The sequence below is a fragment of the Bradysia coprophila genome, unplaced genomic scaffold, assembly GCF_014529535.1.
Source record: "Bradysia coprophila strain Holo2 unplaced genomic scaffold, BU_Bcop_v1 contig_151, whole genome shotgun sequence".
Classification (NCBI taxonomy): domain Eukaryota; kingdom Metazoa; phylum Arthropoda; class Insecta; order Diptera; family Sciaridae; genus Bradysia; species Bradysia coprophila.
This window is the reverse complement of record NW_023503423.1, coordinates 1,798,573-1,820,691: the sequence shown is the minus strand read 5'-3', so window position 1 is coordinate 1,820,691 and position 22,119 is coordinate 1,798,573. Positions and strand designations below refer to the sequence as shown.

Here is a 22,119-nt window from a genome sequence, read left to right as displayed (position 1 = left end):
GACACAAAGAGCCATGGAACGGAGTATGCTCGGAATAACACTCAGAGACAGAATGACGAATCAATGGATTCGACAACAAACCAGGGTCGTTGATGTCATGGAAAGAATAGCATCTCTGAAATGGAGCTGGGCGGGACATATTGCAAGAAGGACAGACGAACGTTGGACCAAAAAGATCATGAACTGGCGACCATATAAAAGACGAGCTATAGGTAGACCACCAGAGAGATGGACAAACGGAATTAAGAATATTGCAGGTACAAACTGGCAGCAAATGGCAATGGATCGTACGAAATGGAAAGAAGTTGGAGAGGCCTACATCCAGCAGTGGATAGAAACAGGCTGAAAAAGAAGAAGAAGAAGAAGAAGAAGAAGGTGATCATCGTTGCCGTGATGTTGTGTAAAAGGTTTTATATGAAAGATCATCATGTTGTGTGATCTCACATTCATCTGATAAAATGGCGGTTAGTGTTATTACCCGGAGCTACAAATTATGCAGAGGTCACATTTTCCAAGATTTAGATGGGTCACTAGCCGACATAATGACAACTGCCAGATAAGACGTTCGACCACTGTTTCGACCTACGAGGAAATAAATACGTCTTTCGACATTTTGCATTAAAATGCAGTTCAAAAACACCATTTCTCATCGGGCCATGGCGACACTATACTAATTTGCACACGAACAAGTCTAGCGAATCATAGTTGAAATGAAATTTCAACTCATACCCAAACTTGCTGACAACACTGTCGAAACTGATGTGAGTTCTGCGAATTGAAGGTGAGCGTCCGCCTATTTATGAAAATCTTGTTAAAGATCAAATTCATAAAACTTACTGCCCTCGTCACTACTAGTCACGGCTTCTTGACGATGGGAATCTTTCTTCGAAATAAGCTCTTCATTTTTGCTCCCTACTATTAGGGTTATCACGAAAGTCTGATAAAATGTTTTGAAGTGACTCACTCCTCACAAAACGTTAATCATTAACAATTAAGGACGGTAACTGTTACGACAAACATGTTCCTGTAGTTGGGTTCTCCATCACACCATCAGAAATCACCACACCAAATGAACTGAAACAACGAATCCACTCCACTCCACATAGCCACCAATTTTTTACACACTTTGCTAAAACACAGATAATATCTTCACTTCATTCATAATGGTAAAATAATGCAAGAAAGATGTAATTATTACACGGCAGACACTTACGATACGATTATGTGCATAATCTTAAGTTGAACCATAATTTATATTTTCCCCCGTTCCCAGAACCAAGTAAATTTCCATGTAGCGCGCGGAAAACAATAAAATTATTAAATTGATTAATAGCAAAAAGAAATTGTGTCATTAAAGTCCATTATAACCATTTCGGATGTTGTAATCTGCCAGTCTGACCTAAGTGAGACCATCGTGTTCGTACGGTTATCGCATACCTCAATTGATGCAGACGAACTTTTTCATTCGTTTTCTGACAATTTTTTTTTCTTTTAGATAAAGTGTTACCTGTGTATGTAATAGTTAGTACCTGTACCTATAACTCATGGGATGACAAACATGCATAATATTCAGAGATGAATTTTTGTTACATTTTTTTTTGTTTCAAGAAGAAAAAAACGGAAAAAGAAAGGTGTTAAACAATGGAACGACCGACGACGTTAATTTTTTTTTTCTTTGTATCTTTACAGACACAACCGCACAAAAAACTATGGGGCCTTTTAGGCGAAAAATACTAATTTATTTCGGTAAGTAACAATTATTACATCCATTTCATATTGTTCGTTTCGAGAAGAGCGCTTACGCTCTTCTATGTTATAATCAATAATATTTTTACAATTTGATTGCTAACTTCTATTTTCGAGACATCTCTGATTATTAGAGGGACCAGTGCCGTTCCTAGGAACTGGCACTTATGGTGGGCCAGTCTTCAATGATTAGTTAAACCATGTTTCACCTGAGAGCTATACAATTCAAAAACCTGATAATGTTAGGATTAGTACGTATAGTGCATAATCTATCGTGAATCGCATTCGCATTAAGTGTTTCATTGAATAAAGACAATAAAAACGCAATTTTTATATCTCTGCCAGTTTTAAGACATTGAAAACCAGTAAAACCAACAGGTTATGGGCTCAGGATTGCATTACGTAGGTACCAGCAAATAGTTCCAGCAAATAAATGAATTTTCGAGAAATGTCCGTAGGTCATTTCCTAACTGTTCTCAGGTAGGTTGCCTGATGGTCTGGCAAATTTCCTCCAAACTATCCATTTACTTGTTCGAGAAAATAGGATGCAATTTGGTACCATTTGGAGTGGTCCAGGATAGAAGAAAAGGGATTTTTATACGTCCGGTCTGAATATTAGGCTGTTCCTTTTCAATGACTATCGATGAAAATTATAGATTTGCTGAAGATGCGAAACTTCCAAAAACAAATTAATTTAATTTATACGGACCGTAAAATCGAGAAATTTACATCCCCTCATTTACCCGCAACACGGTCAAGGAAACACGAATTTCCATTATTAACTCTTCAGTACACGTCGAGTTAAAGAATTATAGCAAATTACGAAAATATTAAAATAATGGTGTTCTTGGTCTGTTCCCGCAGCTCCTGCCGAATTTTTAATCTGTATAAAACCTTTGAGAAACAGCAAATACATCTAGCTCAATACGATGATTAAATATGTGCCTTCAGTTGCTCAAAGTATCGTCTGGTTTTTGACAACAAATCTGTTACTTTATTTGTTTAAACCCGCATATCACCGATCGGCCAGTTTATGTCTAAATAATAATAAAATGAGTGCGTTTGAGCAATGAAAGTCTAGAACAGGTATGGTCGATCGGCGAATTCGTCTTAAACGCACTCAAATTTTATGTCAAAATAATATGAAAATGAGTGCGTTTAAGTCCGAAAATCTAATTTTTATGTCCTCCGGGCGGACAATAGACCATACCTGTTTTACACTTTCATTGCGTTTGAGTGCACAAATCATGTGTTTATGTTCGCCGGGCCATACCTGTTTTGCCCTTTCATTGTAAGTACACTGGGCTACTGGGCAGTACTATACAGGCCAACCTGAGTTTTCTATATTTAACAAAACGTTACACCAGTGACGCCTCTGATCGATGCGATCACAATACACTTTCCATTCGACAAGCTTCGACCATATCATTATTGTTAATGAATACAAAATCGGACATTTCTCTGACTTTGACCGCGTGTACAATTCATGCTCGCACACGAGATGACCAGTTACCAGTTACGAATCGGTCAAGTCATTTAAAGAGTTTAAAATGGCATAATAATGAAATATATTCAAATTGATTTACGTTCCGATTTGTTATTATCTTCATTATTCTGAAAAAGTATTCACAAAATATGAGTAATTGACTGCCATCAAAAACGGAAGACGAAGAAAGATTTCGTCGAAGAAACATTAAAAAAACTTTTTCCGTTTTGTTTTTAAAAGATCATAATAACTATCCATTACGTTTGTGGACACGGTCAATTCTTTTCACAAACTTATTGGAATAGGCTTTTGTTGGAGATATTCATTTAACATTATTATGTATGCGCCGCATCATAAATACGATTGCAATCTCACCATTTAACCGAAATGGAATTTAGATTTATCAGTTTCGAAAATAATATAATTAGATTGAGAAGAGTTTGATGTGATTATGTTGAACAGAACAATTAATTAAATGGAAAAGAGCTTTCGTTTCTGGTCTTTCTTTCTTTTGCACTTTAAATTTTACCAATTTTTGTTTCTGATTTTCAACCATTCATTTAACATTTAAAAACTAAGAACAGAAATGCGCAGCTTCAAAAACGTTCATGCGTCGGAACATAAAAATAAACGAAAGGGCCAGCACGAACTTTGATTTTTCCTCATACTTGAAAGAATGAAAATCCCTCCTACATATTCTAACATTCAAAACCATTTACAAAAACAACTTACAGTCGATCTGCAATCGGTTCAACGTGTCCGTCGAATAGAAATAGTTATTTATGCAACAAGAATCGTACATTATCCTCGATATTATCGAACTAGATTTCGATTGTCAACCTGAGGCGAGGTTGAAGTTGACAAGATATCGTTAACATCACGTCGGTCTTATATAGGAGTCTCTCCTGGAAAGACTTTAGAGTGCATTCTAATCCTACGTGTGATAATCTTCCTCATTATGATATCATGATGAAATTTAGGGAAATTCAGGAGATTTAGGGAAATTTAATAGATTTTTGGAAATTTGGCAAACTTAAGGAAAGATTTAGGGAAGTTTAGTAGTTTTTGGAAAATTTAGCGAAATTTTAGGAAATTGAGTAAATTCAGTAGTTTTATAGAAATTTAGTAGATTTAGGGAAATTCAGTAAATTTAGAGAAGTATAGCAAATTAAGGGAAATTTTAGGAAATTCAGTAAATTTTGAGAAATTTTATGATAGATAATGACGATAATGATAGCAAATTTAGAAGATTTAGCGAAATTTAAGAAAATTTAGTAATTAAGGGATATCATGCCCGCACGTTAGTAAGCGGGCGTGACGCAAGTCCACTATTAAAAAATGTTTTAACAAAATTTTTTTTTGAAGACGGCGGAGCATATTATCAGCAACTTTTTTACTTCTCCCCCTTAATTCCAACGACCATCAAACTAGTATATCTAGAATCTAGGAATCCATACGAGTTCAACGAGCTACTGCAAAATTTCGTTTTTTCAGATAAATCGCCTACGTTAGTTAGTTAGTTACTTAGTTGCTTAGTTACTTAGTTCCTATGGAAAAGTGGATCCAGCAACTCCTAAACGTTTCTATAGATTTTCCTGAAATTTTGGTTATAGGCTAATAATGGCCCAAAAATAAGAATGGCTCCCCAAAGTCTCCATACAAATGCCATATAAAAGCCAATTTGTATGTGTGTGTGTGCGTGTTGTATATTTTGGTACATGAAATGGATGGTCATGTGTGTTGTTTTGGGATGTGTTTCTTGTTGGAAATTGTGTGGATCATTAAGTATTAACTTCCACTAGGTTGGTTCATAAAATCATGGTATGGTTGGGCAGCGGAAAAAATTAGTCACTATCAGTTTTTAGACTTATCTCGGGAACTGTGGCAGATGGAAGGTTGGTTTCTTCGGCAAAGTCTTAGAGTTTTGAGAGTAGAATAGGGCAGTATGTACAAAAACTGTAAAAATTTGGTCACTATCAGTTTTTAGACTTATCTCGGGAACTGTGGCAGATGGAAGGTTGGTTTCTTCGGCGAAGTCTCAGAGTTTTGAGAGTAAATTGGACGGTATTGGAGAAAAATGTCACGAAGTTGGAATTTTCTGTTTCAATTAGGTTTTTAGAGCTATCTCTGTTGGCGCGGCAGATGGAATATTGGTGTCTTCGGCAAAGTTTGAGAATTTTGGGAGTAGAATACGGGCGAAATGACCAAAATTTGAAAATTGTTTCAATTTTAAGGTTGGTGTCTTAGACAAAGTCTCAGTGTTTTAGAAGCAGAAAACAGTGGCAAATATGAAAATTATCGGGTAGTTGGATTTTCCTGTTTCAAATGTGGTTTTGGTATTATCTTTTGTGTTACGGGACATATAAAATTGCTTTCTTCGTCTCTAAAAAAAACTTTGGATATGTTATAACTGGCGCTTTATCCTTAAAACTTACAAAAGTACTGATATCAGTCAAAAAACCCTTAAAGGGTAAATGTGACGCAGGTCCTTTATCTTACTTACAAAATAACTGATATCGCTGAGGGTGACGCATTGTGCGTCGTACGCAAAAATTTTATCTACAAATAATTGACTCAAAAAATTTGTGAAAGAAAGTTTTACAAAAAGGAATTTGCGTCACAAGTGGTAGATGTTGAGGAAACTATTGTTAAAATAATGGTTAAAAAATGTACTGAAAGAATTTACATGGAAGAAATCCGAATCATCTGCCACTTGTGACGCAAATTCCTTTTTGTATAACTTTCTTTCAAAAATTTTTTGAGTCAATTATTTGTAGATAACATTTTTGCGTACGACGCACAATGCGTCACCCTCTGCGATATCAGTTATTTTGTAAGTAAGATAAAGGACTTGCGTCACATTTACCCTTTAAGGGTTTTTCGACTGATTTAGTAGATTTTGGGAAATTTAGAAAAATGAATTAAAATTTCCAAATATTGGGCAATTCTTTGGGTTACTTGGACTTGATGTATTATCTAAATTATTTTTAAATCGAAAAATTGTTGTTTTTAGAAATATTTTTCGATACGCACAATGTAAATGGTTACGAAAAAAAAATGAAATTGGGACACAAATTTCTGTTTTTGTCGTAAGTAAATTAAAATTGAAAAATTCAATTAAAAAAATAAATAAATTTATCAATATCGCTAACAATTGATTTGAATCGAATGCAATATTATATATAAGCAGAAGAAAAATCTCTTTCGTTTGTTTTCAATTCGGAAAACATGGTGCAATATTGCAGCACATCTCTTTAAAAAAAAACCATATTCTTTAAATCGTTTCAAGTTAATAAGATTGAATTAAATCGGTGTGTTGTGTGTTGTTTTTTAGGTTAATTAGACTGATTTTTTTTCCTTTCATCTTCTTTTATATCTCGCGTTGAAAACTAAAAAAAAAAACGGGAATTATATAATTTCGATTAAAAGTGTTTCATTTTATCTGGTACTTTAGCGCTATTCAGCTTTTCCTGATTGTGTTTTTCTTTTGTGCATCGCGTATTATAATGTTATTGTTGTTTATCTTGACGAAGAAAAGAAAACGAAAATAAAAAAAAAATATCCGCCGTATAATGGTGTTAAAACATCGAGAATGCAGTGAGTTACCGAACTATCATGCAATGTAACTATGTGTCTCGGATTGGAATTAGATGTTCTCGTGTTGATTGTGTAGATTATACGTGTGTACGAATATTGTATGAGAAAGTAATTCATACCAATTTAACTGTAATGAAGTGTGTTTTGAAATGGATAATGCTTATAATAATGAACATGATTAATGTATGACTGTGGCTGACCTGGGTATATCTCTCACTCATTTTTTTTTTGTGTGTGAGGTACGAACCCTGATTTGATTTGTGGAAATAGTCAGGCAAAATGACATGTGACGCAAGTCTGATGTGATTTCTCAATCTTGACAATGAGAAATATGACGAAAGACAGAACCACAGAAAAGGATACACCGACAGAGATTTTTCCGTTGAACCACATAGGTTTCACCGTTGAGTCTTGTCAGGTGTTACACCTTATTTTCCGACACACAAAAAAGGTGAAAAAGCTCGTTCAGATTCAATTCTCGTAGGTTTCAGTTCTAAGAGATATTCATCACCTTCGACAAATACGACTTTCGATAGAGAATTGGCCAATTTATTTTCGTTGTTGTTGATGCTCTTGGGTTTTTCCTTCAAAACAAACAGTCCAAAAACGCTCATTTGAACGGTAAAATAGTGACAGTTGAGATCAAAAGTCTGTCTATTACATCTGTCAAATGGACGATTTAAACGTCAAACGAAAATAGATATGCGAATTAGTCACAAAATTGTTTATTTTCCTCAATATTATTAGTGTTATCAAAGTATATAAACACTGAAGGTAACGTAAATCCACAGTTACACGCGGATCGAAACTTTCAGGTGAATTTTAGCTCCGTCATGTTGCACATCTATTGAATTCGTTTGCGTCAAGTTGTTTTTAGTGGTGAATTGGAAGGATTTGGCGCAGTTATGTTGCACAAGTCTAAGTTAGACAACATACGAAAATCAGAGAAGTAATGCATGTGGCGAGATAGAAGAAGCATGTGAATGACAGTTGGTCACATGTTCCTTCTATCTCGCCACAGGCGTACCAACTTATCATTTCTCTGACGAAAATGAATTGTCAATGTCACTGTCAATTTATTTGTGTCTTTTGTCGTGTTATTTGATTGTTATTTACTATTTCGGATATTTACTTTTGTTCGACGTTTAAAACGTCACTCTGACAGATGGAATAGATCCGCTTTTGACCCTAACAGTCACATGACAATGATAAAAGGCCGGCATTAAAAATGAATATAAATACCGGTTGCAATCTCTAGCTTGGACGCACAATTATATCTCATTAAATACTATCACTTAATCCCATAGAGGTAGACTACCTCCTTTTGACTTTTCTGGTTTAATTCTTGCTACATTTGAATCTAGTCATTTCTGGATTATCTCAGATCACGTGCTGTTTGAAATGAGCGATAATCTCCGCAATTGAAGCATTTGTGTCGCTAAGTCTACCTAAAATTATAGGAAGGTTCGTTGAGATTATCGAAGTCGTTCCAACAGAACAACATACGAAAATCCAGAGCTAATATCTCGAATGACTTGCATCACGGACCATTTACTACCGCGGGCCCACGAGCCATAAGACAATCTGTAAACGTACAACAAAAAATGCAAAAAGGTTAGAGTTCATTCGTCTTATTTCATTGAACAAATGAACTTCCCGCACATAATACTCACTGCGTGTGGTTCAATTTCCAGAAAAATGTGTTTAACAGCGCCACGTACACGAAATTTTGCAAAATGTATTTCCGTGTGAACATCATAATCAAACCGTAAAATATTCCCAATTACACATCATTTTGCATAAGTGCCTAATTATATGTCACAGAATGTGTGTGGGTGTTATGTGTATGGATTCAAAACACACCATGTACAGTGTACATTGAATGAGGTGCAAAGGTTTCAGTAAAAGCGATGCCGTTTCGTTTTTCTCTCTGATTTATCATCTGTTTAACAACGTACCTTACTGCTTGAGTAAGCATACACGGAAATTTATGATTTAACTGAGAATTTGTAATGTTTCACAGAAAAATGATCATAAACGGCGCTATTAATTGTGAAAAAAAATGTACTTTAATGCAAAGAAAGCAATGCCTTTGCCTTTGAGTTGAGGAATACTATGACCAAACAGTACATAAAAGTCATTCATTACATCTGACGAATCTGTTCAAATGTTTAAGTTTGTTCAAGAATATCAATGCCTTACGTTTACCTCAGTTCGATTATGTCTAAAACAGATCAAAATTTACAACATTTGATGTAATAGATGTTAGGAAACACAAACATAATGTTGGGAAGAGAATTTTTCTGCGGTCTGACTTTGTAGGCTTTCCAATAATATCTCGATTTCATCGAATGTGGAAGTGGAAATTACGGAAATTTTAGCTAAAAAACCTTGAAGAGAAAGACTAATGAGTTAATGATAGTAATTCAACAAAATCGAAAACAAATTCCTTACATTCAGTCTCTTGACTTCTCTTCGAAACAGTAAAATTATCTTATTTCGTTCGGCATGTCGGCGTTTTTGCAAATCAAAACTTAAAGAGTCAAAGCGTCATCTCTTAGTGAAACAAAGTGAATGACAGACTAAATCTAGGAAGATTCAAAACATAACTTTACCTTTCACGGACGGATCATGGAATCTATTACTGCGTTTGTTTTAAATACTTTCACGAGAGTGACACCAAATCTTTTACTTCATTTTTATGAACATTTTTTTTTTGCTATATAACATCGCTGACTAATTCGTCGTTTTTTCCCGAAGTCGTTGTCGGATTGTCCATTATATCGCCAAGGATTATTTTCAGAATTTCTCAAATACTTAAAAATTCCCAAAACTCCTCAAAATTGATTAAAAATCCTAAAAGTTTTTCAAAAATCCAAAAAAGAATCATAAAAATTGACAAGAATTCTTAAAAAAATTATTTCCTAAAAATATCCTAAAAGTTCTTAAAAATTCCAAAATTCTTAAATATTCCTATAAATTCGTAAATATTCTAAAAAATACAAAAAATTCTAAAAAGTTCCAAAAAAATATTAAAAGTTCGTAAGTACTACTGAAAAAATTTCGAATAATAAGCTCAGTTATTTCCATTATACAAGTGGGTCAGGAGTGTTCCCTTGAGCGAGATCTCAGATGCTACTAACTCTTCTGTTACCATAGCTTTGTAAGAACGTGAGCCACACTGAATAGCATTCTATTTTTCACGCACTACGATGGACACTAATGGAAGCATAAATCAAAGTTTCGGAATACCTATAAAATCTGTCGCGTTATTTATGTCGAACATCAGTCAATAAAATAGTTCGCCATCCGTTACAAAGAGCATCGTAAATGTCTGATTCATTGATCGTGTGTAACCTTCGCATTAAAATTTTCAAAATCATCAGACTCATGACGTGTAATTTGCCAGGTTTTTTTTCCCAGACCATGTGAACCGACTGTAGTAAGTCAATTTTATTAATCACCTAAAAATCTCCTGCAGTCAACTAAATTCACAAACGAAACCGTTTCGTTGAGTTCGATATACTCGAAAATATTGCCAGTTTTTGTTGCATTTTTACTGCTGATGCACAGAGGAGAAGAAAAAAAAACCAGCCCATGCAGCTCTGTTCGTGAAATTGCGCGCTTGTTAGTCGTTCAGTCAATATGCATTAGGAATACATAAAATATGCAATAGTCAAAAAATCAAAACTCCATTCGGTGTATCTATTATGCATAAACCTCCAGCCGTGCTTCAACAAAAATGTATAAAACGAAACAAAGGAGGTAGAATCAGTAGTAATTAATCTTATCGCATTGGATCAAGTAAATAAATCTTTTTCTCTTTAATAATTGAGTTGTTTGCTAATTCAAATTTATCGTTTGTTTAGTTCTTTTGGACGATGCGATGCTGTGAGAGAGATCATTATTCTGTTGATCATTGCAAAATTTTTCAAATCCAGCAGCGTCAAGGTTTTACCAATTAAATTACCGATTTTTTTTTCTCTCTCTCCATACCATCTCTCTACTCGAATTTTAGAATCGATTTACCATCGATCTAAGATGGGGAATAATACGTAGAATCGAAACGGTTTTTGCTGTCTGCCTCGCTCATTAATCATATTTATGTAGTTGATTTCGTTGCTGCACAATGAAAGAACGTCGTTTCTACTAGGCCCCATCTCTTGGGTAGGTCAGATCCCTTGACTGAGGTCATTCCAGTCTCAGTTTTCTTGGAGATTTTTATGAAATTTTCCAATTTTGTTTTTGACATTTTCTAGGAGCCTTTTGATTTTCTGTCGTAAGACCCTGATTTTCAGTCAAGGGAATGAATAGAAACAGGAACCTTAAAGATGTAAACATAAGAAATTTAGACCACTGTTTGGATTTGAGAGAAAATTAAAAACGTCTTTCGACGTTTTCCATTGATATGCAGATCAAAAATATCATTTCTCATCAGCCCATGACGACAGTGGTACAGGTACGAAGCTCTGAAAACACTATACCATTTCGCACACGAAAATGTCTAGCGAATCATAATATAAATGAAATTCTAATTCAATTTCATTAGCCAGTGTGTGTGTGTGGTTAGCTCCACTAAGTTGGACAAATCAAGTATTTTGAGTTTCAGACAAGTTTCTATTTAGGATCTTAGGATTAGGATAAGTGAGGATAAGTGGGAGGGACATAAGATCCTTCCACTCTTTCTTAAAAGCTTTCTCTTTCCATTGGATTATGAAAGCGTAGAATGTCGAGAGTGGTACTGGAATCCCTCGTTCAGGACCGTTCACGGGAGATTTAGATTTTAGAAACTTAAAGTAATTAGGCTAACTTATAACAAGTGTATCATTTGTCCCAACCATTTGTTCTACTGACATCTAGTCAATTCAGACTTTCGCACCGATGCAGTTTGCTTTGCAATGCTGTTGGCATCGTGCACATATTCTATATTGAAATTGATGTAGAACATTTACAATCGAATCGTAATTGATTGGCCCGAAACTGTTCGACCATGAGTGTTTGTTCATGCATCGTTTTGAAATTATTTCGTTTGTAGTTTTCAATATTCGTACATAGTAGTCCCTGTGTAATAGATTTTGTGTGGAGAACAGGTGCTCATCATTTACCAATTTATTGAAGGATGTGTTCCCAAACATTTTTCCAATAAAAGCAGCTCCATTAGCTGATATATAATGAATGTATTTTTCATCGCAATCAATTGCACGTTACAAGCGAATACAATTCTGAGTTATGAATGAATGCGCGTTTATAAAAGTAATTTTAATTACGGTGAAGGTCATATCAATTTACTGCATACAAGACGATCTATTACTTCTCTCTCATTCGGCAAAATAAAATAAACCATTTTCCATGGTCCAATCGGTCGAACGTCGAACAAAGATTCAAAGAACGAAAATAATTTCAAATTGAAATCAGATAATAAACTTCCTCGAGGGGACACTTTGATGGGTACACAGAGAATGGATACCGCATTCGAACTATAAGTTGAATATCAACACTCAATCTTTGCTTCAAATATTTTGTAGTCCGTTTGATTGGCTTTGTAATTCTTGTTTCATTACATGCTGAGTGTCGATTATACATTGGATGCGGCGGAAGTAATTCATTACATCAGGGCTCAATTTGTGATGCGAGACAAAGTCAGGAGTGTGTTTGAAGCAAAGGGTTATTTTGACAAAAGTAGAATTTGCATATCCGAGATGAAGTCGAGGTATGCAACCACAAGAGTCAAAAAAAACCCTTTCCAAACTGAGTTGCTTTAAACACAAGAGTGAGTCTGTGAGTTCATTTTAAGGATCCAATGCGGTTTATTTCATCGCTAGCCCATCCGGAAATTCACGTGTATGTTCAACAAAAAGAATGTTCAAAAACATTAAATTTAGTGAGGTCTCTAAAACGAACAAATCAAATCAGACTCAGCAATTTCGAAGGTCTTCTCACTACCTCCATATGTCGTTGGGTGGATATGGGGCGGGATAGGTTTATCTTACTCATAATGTTTTACACTTCTTCAGACGATGGCCTAGACGACAAAGTGTGTACTAAATTTAACGAAGTAAAAGATTTGCCGTCAATCCGTCGACGATGTTTAGATTAAGTGAAGTAATAGATTCGGATAAATAATATTTCTGTATTTCTGATATGTTTGCCAGTCTCGAATGATTGACATAATTCTAAAATCCTTTAATTCTGCTTGTAATTAACGTGGATGGACTTTCAAACAACTCATTACATTTACTCAGTGGAATGCCAATGATTGCTAAATTTATAATGCAGTCCCACATCACATCAAAACAATTTCGCTTTCAGCGACACACATAATTTGGAAAGGTCAATGTGTTGTTCACGCAAAAATAAATACCAAAAAAAAACAAAAACATCGAAGGCATTCAACTTCGACCGAACATTTTTGCATTCATTAAATTATGCAACATCGTACGGTCATCCGTATACAATAACAACACTCATCGGTATTTATTGCATCGAAAACACTCAAGAGGCAATGTCACCGAAAAAACATAACATTTTGCTCTAAAATGTCGTGTACCGTGTCCAGAAGGTTAACATAATATTGAAGAGGACCATGTAACGTCGAGGTAAAATTAATCGAAAGAAAGAAAAACCGGATCACAATGGTTTCCAGTCAGATGTAAAATGTGTTGTTGCGCTGTATATATTACGTTGAATTTTGTAGATTTGTACGGATATGTGTACTGCACGTATCGCCTCATTTATGAAGGAAATGTCCGGTTGAGCATCTTACACAATTGTCCTCATTTCCCATATTAATTTTTTGACCAAAATAAAAACTGGAAATTTTCTCGCATCTATTTTCAGTGTGCAAATAGTCTTTCTAAAATACTTTCTCAATTTGTTGGAATTTGCACTTGATGTAATTCTATCTAGTGATAGAGAAGCAGTCTAAATGGATCACAAAGTCTAAGTGGCCTTATTTAAGAGCAAAATGTTGTTAATCACTTTTCAATAAACAGCCGAGCGGCAAAGTTGTGTCTTATTGGAGGTCCGGGTATAAGTTCTACCCGAAATATCCTGAAGTCCACTTTTAACAAGACTTTCGACATAAATGTCAACAAATGCCAAAAGTTCACTTACGAACTTTACAAACTGTACGAACTTCACATCTCTATCGTAACATCACACCTTCTCTCAGCCAATTTGGTTTTAAGTCTGGTCTCAATCGCGCTTTGAACAATCGGGTTGTTGAAAGCAATTTACGATTGAAGATTGTAGGAATGTAGGATGGACTAAGACAAATATTTTGGACGATGGTTTCAAAGGTGGATTTCTCTGGGATCCAAGATGGCGTCGAAAACTGAAATGGGCTTTACAACAGTTATTAACATAACAAGGGATAAACAGTTAAAAAGTGGAGTTTTTGTGTGAATTTTGTTAATCCGAGGCGAAGCTGAGGTCAATAACAACACAAAAACGTGACTTTTCATCTTTTTACCACTTGTTCAATAACTAATTCAAAAATTAGTTGAAAATGGTTTTTAGCCCATCGGACGTTCCACCCATTTCTGGCAGTACTGAAACACTTCTAGTCGCCATTTTGGAAAGTGACGCCATATTTTTTGTCATAAAACGAGTGTGAACATTTTGAGATTACAGCCAAAATGGTAGATTCTTTTTTTAAGACGGCCGAAGGCAAGGTATACAACTACGCTTGTCGAAAAACTGTTACAAGAGTGTCACAAAATCGTTTCAAAATTAATGAATTATCTAGCAGCATCCAATGTATTCGCAGGCTGTAAAAACATTTACCCGTTCAAGTTAGACTTCGTTGACATCAATGACAGATGACATAAACGATGAAATTTTATTTTTTTGAAAAAGCATTACAATGAACTCAATACAGCCTGACGATTCCCCGAATGACTTTTGATTGCATATACCGAAACATTGGCCACAAAGTGTTCAGCGTTTATGTCGTATACGACGGCGTTGAATTCCTTTTCACCGACGAACGTCGTATTGATCAGTACCACAGCTGTAGGTGACTAAAAGTAACAATTAGTTCGGACGAAAAGAAAACAATTTCAAAATTACCGACACTCAACGAAAATCCCACAAATGTAATGTAATCATCACCGGCATACTCGAATGCTCTGCTTGGGAAACGGCTTGCATTCGTAACATTGCTAATTTGAAAGTGAACTAACTCGTCGCCACTCTGACGCTTACCAATTGAGTTCTGTGCATAGATTGGCTGCTTTCCGGATCGAGCGGCTTTGGAGTAGATGATCGTTACACTTTTGGCAGCTCCCCAATTCCCGATGCTTAAATAGGGCGTGTAGCCGCCTATCTTGTAAATCTTTAAAGTTGCCTTCACGTCCAATGTCGAATCGATACGAATTTTAGCAAAGAAATTAGGAACCGGAAACGCTTCCTCAAAAATATAACCATCGTGTGTCGCCTCTATAGCTTCTATGGAACCCGTACTAGGTGACTAAAACACCAAAAAAAACCTTATGAATAAATTCGATTGGGATTTCTGTGTCTCTAGATTTTCTCACATTAACATCAAATTCGATGTAACCGATGGGCTTCAAATGCGAAGCTAAATATTTGAAAATGATGAAGTAGTTTGTCGGTACGCTGGTTTTTTCGTCGATCAATATCGTTTCGTGAAGTTTGTAGTCGACTAGAGCATAGGAACAGCGTCAGATCGTCTCTAACGTCTTCCATATAGATCATTTTCATTATACGGTACTTGTCAACGTAACCCCACTTAATTTTTCGTCAAGTAGTCCTTAACCTCAATCAAGTGACGTTAACTGCGTTCAATTTACTGATTTTTATATGAAAATCGTTCGTTCAATTCATTCGATATTTTTCGACATGTCTGACAGTTGGGATCGTGTCTGACGTTTACAAGGTCATGAAAATGATCTATTGGGATTCAAGAATATTTTCGGAATTGAGTCCTGAATTGTCAATTCACTTCAAAAATATACTTTTGCGATCTACACAAAAAAAACATCTACGCAATAAGTGACAATTGAGGTGAACGTGGTCAGTCAATTTGCACTGCGGAGATTGTAAGTACAGAGAGATGCCAATATGACGACTGGGTCGTTTTGACGGATTAGATGGAATATGTCGAAGTATTTTGAATTTGGTCGAGAGAAAATGTATTGAATTCTCTCTCAAAAAACCAGCTGTCATTTGACATATTTCTTCTCCGTCGAAACGACGTCCCAGTCGTCAAATTAGCGTTGTCGGCGTTGTAAATTTCGCGCGGTAAATATAGCATTTATGTACAGACAGGACAAATTGACTGACCACGTTCACTTTTAATTGTCATTTATATTGGGGATATGTTTACCAAATTTCCCCTCACCCACTCCATATATCAAAACGATGGAGCTTACCTCCGTATCGAAGTCGTCCATAAACATGTTTGTCTGATAAACAAAATTCTATCAAATTTACGAGACTAATCGATGAAATCACAATCGAAATCTTCATAATAGAGAGAAAAACACACACGAAGACCGCAATTGAAATGATCTTTTTTTTTAAATTTGTTTAAATCAGTCACTCCATGTGTTTACCCCACATTGTTAATGGATTACAGCAGATAACACAACTGGTGATTGACCTTTAATGCTTTGTGATAACTATTTATTTACGTTGTTTAGCATCGAAACGTTTGCATTTTGTTCCAGTTGTGTAAATGGTAATACTGTAAGGCCGTCGTAAATTACAAGCATTACAAGACAATCTGTTATGATAAACGTAACAAAACTCGCTGACGATAAGTATAACGAAGAAATCTATGACCTGCTATCGATTCATAAAGATGAAGATTGACGGATCAGCGAAGATCAGTTAAATTGAACTGGTCTTGAGGGCAATGTCAAAATATTTATGAATGAAAATAAATCGAAATTCAAAGTTTGAATTTTTGAAATACAACTTGTGTTTCATCTCTTATTTTTGCATTACCTTCAAGGCCAGTTACGTTTATCTGAGCCGAAACATCTCTTCGTTAATTCTCTATTATGAGTGGTTCGAGTGTATGAGCATTTTTCAGCTTGTGAAAAGAATGTCATTTATCAATAATTTCTTAGACGAAGACATATTTCAACTTAGATAAAAGTAACTGGCCTTGAAATAAATATTTTGACATTGCCCTCAAGACCAGTTAAATTTGACAGATCTTCACTCTCCGGTAACACGTCGAAATGAGAGAAATCGCAAACCAATTTATTTTGTTTGTAAACACAGTATGACTCTCAATTTTAGTTTTTATTTATGAATTTTTGACATCTGACTCTTCTTCTTCTTCTCTTCTTTTTCAGCCTGTTTCTATCCACTGCTGGATGTAGGCCTCTCCAACGTCTTTCCATTTCGTACGATCCATTGCCATTTGCTGCCAGTTTGTACCTGCAATATTCTTAATTCCGTTTGTCCATCTCTCTGGTGGTCTACCTATAGCTCGTCTTTTATATGGTCGCCAGTTCATGATCTTTTTGGTCCAACGTTCGTCTGTCCTTCTTGCAATATGTCCCGCCCAGCTCCATTTCAGAGATGCTATTCTTTCCATGACATCAACGACCCTGGTTTGTTGTCCAATCCATTGATTCGTCATTCTGTCTCTGAGTGTTATTCCAAGCAAACTCCGTTCCATGGCTCTTTGTGTCACTCTCAATTTTTCTTCGGATGCTTTCGTTAAAGTTAACGTTTCCGCTCCATAAGTGAGCACTGGAAGGACACAAGTGTCGAAAACTTTGCGTTTCAGACTATTATTCATTTTGCTTTTGAAAATTAGTCTGAGTTTTCCGAACGCTGCCCATGCAAGACCAATCCTACGTCTTATTTCTGCAGTCTGGTTGTCCAGACCTAACTTCAGCTTATGTCCTAGATATACGTAGCTGTCGACTCGTTCAATGACAGTGTCACCATTTTTGATTTCTCTATCGTCCCCGATGTTGGTCATGACTTTTGTTTTCGATAAGTTCATCTTGAGGCCAACTTTGTTTGCCTCTTCACTTAACTGTTGTAGCATAAGCTGAGCCTGACCTAGATTCGCTGCTATCGGTACAATGTCATCAGCGAAGCGGAGATTGCTCAGGTACTCTCCATTTATATTTATTCCCATTTTACTCCAGTTTAACTTCCTAAAAACACTCTGCAGAATCGCCGTGAATAATTTCGGTGAAATGGTGTCACCCTGCCTTACACCTCGGCCAATTCTGAATTTCTCCGTGCTCTCATGAAGTTTTATACATGAATTAGCATTTTTGTACACATATCGAATTGTGTTGGAGTACCTTGAGTCTACTCTACATTCGTCTAATGCGTCCAATATCGACCATGTTTCCACTGAATCGAAAGCTTTTTAGAAGTCTATGAATAGCAAGACTATGTCAATGTTGTATTCACGACACTTCTCAATAAGCGTTCTCATCACTTGCAAATGGTCGTTTGTGCTGAAACCAGATCTGAAAGCAGCTTGCTCAACAGGTTGGTAGAAGTCGAACTTGTTAGTGTTCCTCTTCGTAATGATTTTCATAAACAACTTGTAGAGTGTTGACAATAGGCTTATGGGTCGGTAATTTTCCAGCTTTGTTATGTCTCCTTTTTTATGCAGCAATGTAATTACCGCATTTTCCCAAGCTTCTGGTACTTCTTCCCATTGGAGACATTGATTAAACAAAGCCGTGATTGCCTTTAATAAGGAGTCTCCACCTAGTTTAATGGCTTCCACTGGAACACCATCTTCTCCTGGAGACTTTTTGTTTTTCATCTCGGCTACTGCGGCCTTGACTTCATCAACAGTTATGTCGGGCATATCCTCCGATCCCACGTTTCTTATTATTGGTCTATCTTCGGTTTCTTCCGTTGGACTCTGTCTTGCTGAAGAAAACAAATTCTCATAAAATTCTGTTGCAACGTTTAATATCGCATTTCGATCCGTTTGGATCGTTCCTGTTTTGTCTCGTAGTTTGAAGATTTCTTTTTTGGCGTTTGTCATTTTTCTCCGTAGGACTTTCATATTACAGTTAGCTTCAATTATGTTTTGAGCCAATTGGACATTATATTTTCTTTCATCTGATCTCCTTGCTTTGTTGATACTTTTAGACAGGTTCCGGTATTCCACCGAATCTCGTCCTCCGTTTTTTACCAACTCTGCTCTGCTTGCGATCAGGTCTAATGTTTCTCTGCTGAGTTTTGATTCTTTCCCTTGGACGGATTTGCATTTGGATTTCATGAAACCCATTATTGTATCGACGATTTTGGTATTCAATTCGTCCAATGTTTCACATTGATTGTTGACGTTATCTAATTCGGCAGTCATTTTCGTAGTAAATTCTTCATTTTGTGTGTAAAGCCGTTGTACGTCAATCCTTTCACTTTTTTGAACTAGTTGTGATCTTTGAAATCTGGTATTTAACGTGACTCTTGCACGAACCATTCGGTGATCACTACCTGTTGAAAAATTGTTTAGGACCGTAACGTTCTTAACGGTTGACTTACAGCCAGTTATGATGTAATCGATCACATTTTTCGTTACACCATCTGCACTAGCCCAAGTCCATTTACGTTGAGGCTTTCCTGCAAAAAATGAATTCATTGCGTACAAATTGTGTTGCTGTAGGAAGTTGAGTAAAACATTTCCACGCTCATTTCTTTGGTCGTTGCTAAAACTGCCAATAGAAACTTCGGAGTCTTCTTCTCGTTTTCCCAGCTTCGCATTGAAATCACCGATGAGATATTGGTAATGTGATGGGTTTTCGTCCAGAGCTTTCTCGACATCTTCATAGAATCTTTCTACTTCTTCGTCATCATGGGTGGACGTGGGTGCGTAAACCTGAATTAATTTGACACTGTATCTGTTATTTATCTTCAGGCTTACGTATATCACTCGATCGGATATGCTTTTCGTGTGAATTATGCGATCCGACCACCGCTTGTTTATGAACAATCCGACACCGTGCATCAGCATCTGACTGTCACTTCCTCGGTAGAAGATTGTATGCCCTGATTGTAATTTCAGGCATTCCTCTCCAGGTTTTCTCACTTCGCTCACTCCCACAACATCCCATTTTATCTTTTCTAGCTCTTCTTCCATTTCTTGCATTTTTTGTCTTGACGACAATGTTCTGGCATTATATGTGGCAATGTATAATTCGTTGTGGCTTCGTTTGAAGGTTTTTAGCATTAAAACACCACGCTTGCTACTGCGGGTTGGTGAGTATGAAAGCTTTACTTTGCTCGCCCCCGGTAATCCCCGAGCTCTGACCCGCGCATTTCTGCACGTACCGGGACCACAGTGCCTATCAAAGTGCACAGTGCCCGACGGGGTAGTGTTACTCTTTTTGAACATTCTTTTCCATAAAGCTTTGCCCATTCTTTTGGACCTATCTGAGCAAAAGGTTATTGACGTCTTTTAAAGGACGTCCTTGAAAAGCTTAACCTAGTAGCTAATAAGAATTCTGGGATCGTTCTATCCTTGGGCTTCCTGATCGTGTTGTTTCGCCTCAACGTTGGTCCCTTAACCCCAATTCTTTCGGCTTCCAACTCACGATTCATTCAGCCTTAAGATTGATCTATCTAATCCTATCTTATCTACTGCTACGTCCTCGTTAAACTTCATTCCCTCCACTCTTTTTCAAACTGGCTTGGGACAGTCTTTGGCGGTGTTACATCTGACTCTGAGACCAGTTAAATTCCACTGGTTTTCGCTCTCACTTAACACTATAGAGTGTTTAAAGAGAATGTAAAAAAAAGAAAGTGCCCCAACTCGATATCGAGCTCAGTTAGATTAACTGGTTTGTTACCAGTTAACTGGACTTTTACATACAAATTTTGACATAGGACATAGGATCATCGAAACCAGTTGAATAATTTCCTTTTTTCTATCTTTTTCCGCTCTTTAAACACTATAGACCAGGTTATGACCAGAGCGACAGTTCCGAAGACTAGTTAATTATTCAGTGTTAAAAGAGAGTTCTCATTTTGACATATCACCCATTTTGGATAAGTTAAATTAACTGGTTTTTTCCCCTGATTACATACAAATTTTGACATATCGGGATCAGTTCAATTAACTGGTTTTTCCCCTGTTTAACACTGTATAACTTACCTCAAGCCAAGTTAAAATAACTGGTCCAAATTATGTTTCTTTCTCTCTCATCATAACAGGAATTGTAGGTGGCTCTCCCAGCAATATCACCAAAATGGCTCACTGTTTAGCTTACAATATTAAGGATCACTTTGACCTCGTTGAATCCACAAATTTCATCATTCTCTGATTGAAAGCTTTACGTCCGAAAGTAGTTACGTACTCTCTCGATACATTGGATGATAGTGGTTTATTATGCCAATAATAACCTATTCAGCTGGGATATGACTCAATATCGCATAGTATCGCACATCTTTTGTCATTGCTCAAACATAAATTGATATATTATGAAGGTATGTAGACAATAAATGCACTGAAAACAATCATTGGGAATTTACACGACTGAGAAAAAAATGTGCCAATTCCAATCGAAAACAATAAAATATAAAATGCGGTGTGTTGTACAATCGAACCAGCCATTTTATCTCGTGAAAGATGATTTCAATAACCTTGCTGATTGGATGCTGCGATAACGAGAGAAGAAATCATTTTTGTTTTTCGTTCTTCTCTTCAATAAATTTATTTTTCACCATTGTGGCATATCGTACAGAAATATGCTCCAATCCAATAGGTTCTGATGATTTTTAGAGTGTGATTAGATATGAATTTGAGACGAGACCGAGCACATATACGATGAAAAAAATATTAATAGCGAATTGAATGAAGGCAATGATTCGATAATTTACTGCTGAGAAAATAAATGTCTGCACATAAATCCAACCATCGAGGAAACAATTTTTTTTCGTTATGTGATTTAACCTCTTTAGCAGCAGCGATTTTTCGGAACCAATCGTGACCAGTTCTCATGAGTTAATTAATTGGAATTCGGTTGTAACTTGTTGTTTTCAATAATTGTTTTCAGTTTAACGAAAATTATGAGCACCAAGGTAACTGAACAAACGGACACATTTCAGTAAATCAAATTTAGCGGGAGAACCGTGCGGATTCGATTTTGTGTTTAGTTGGACATTTGTTGATTCAATGAATACCACTAGCATTTTGAAAGGTTAGCATTGCAGAAGTCAACCCTGATATTACCGGACACTATCGGTTAGGGATCATACGTAAAGGACGTGACGCCATGAAGAGTAAAGATGCAAAATCAAATAGTTATTTGTGCACCCAGAGGGAAGAA

General features: G+C 36.2%; 2 protein-coding genes across 2 annotated transcripts in view; one reads left to right on the top strand and one right to left on the bottom strand.

Annotated features, from left to right (window-relative positions):
- Positions 1-22,119, top strand: part of LOC119074360 (mucin-5AC) — a 114,907-nt gene that overhangs the window by 64,326 nt on the left and 28,462 nt on the right. The window contains exon 2 of the mRNA XM_037180462.1: positions 1,690-1,746. Coding sequence (XP_037036357.1) covers positions 1,710-1,746 — 37 coding nt within the window. The 5' untranslated portion in view covers positions 1,690-1,709. The remainder of the gene's footprint in view (positions 1-1,689; positions 1,747-22,119) is intronic.
- Positions 14,631-16,381, bottom strand: LOC119074363. The gene is made up of 4 exons (XM_037180466.1): positions 16,225-16,381; positions 15,367-15,494; positions 14,904-15,299; positions 14,631-14,850 (listed from the first exon to the last, which is right to left on the bottom strand). The coding sequence occupies exons 1-4, from the start codon at positions 16,319-16,321 to the stop codon at positions 14,689-14,691; spliced, it is 783 nt and encodes a 260-aa protein (XP_037036361.1). The 5' UTR covers positions 16,322-16,381; the 3' UTR covers positions 14,631-14,688.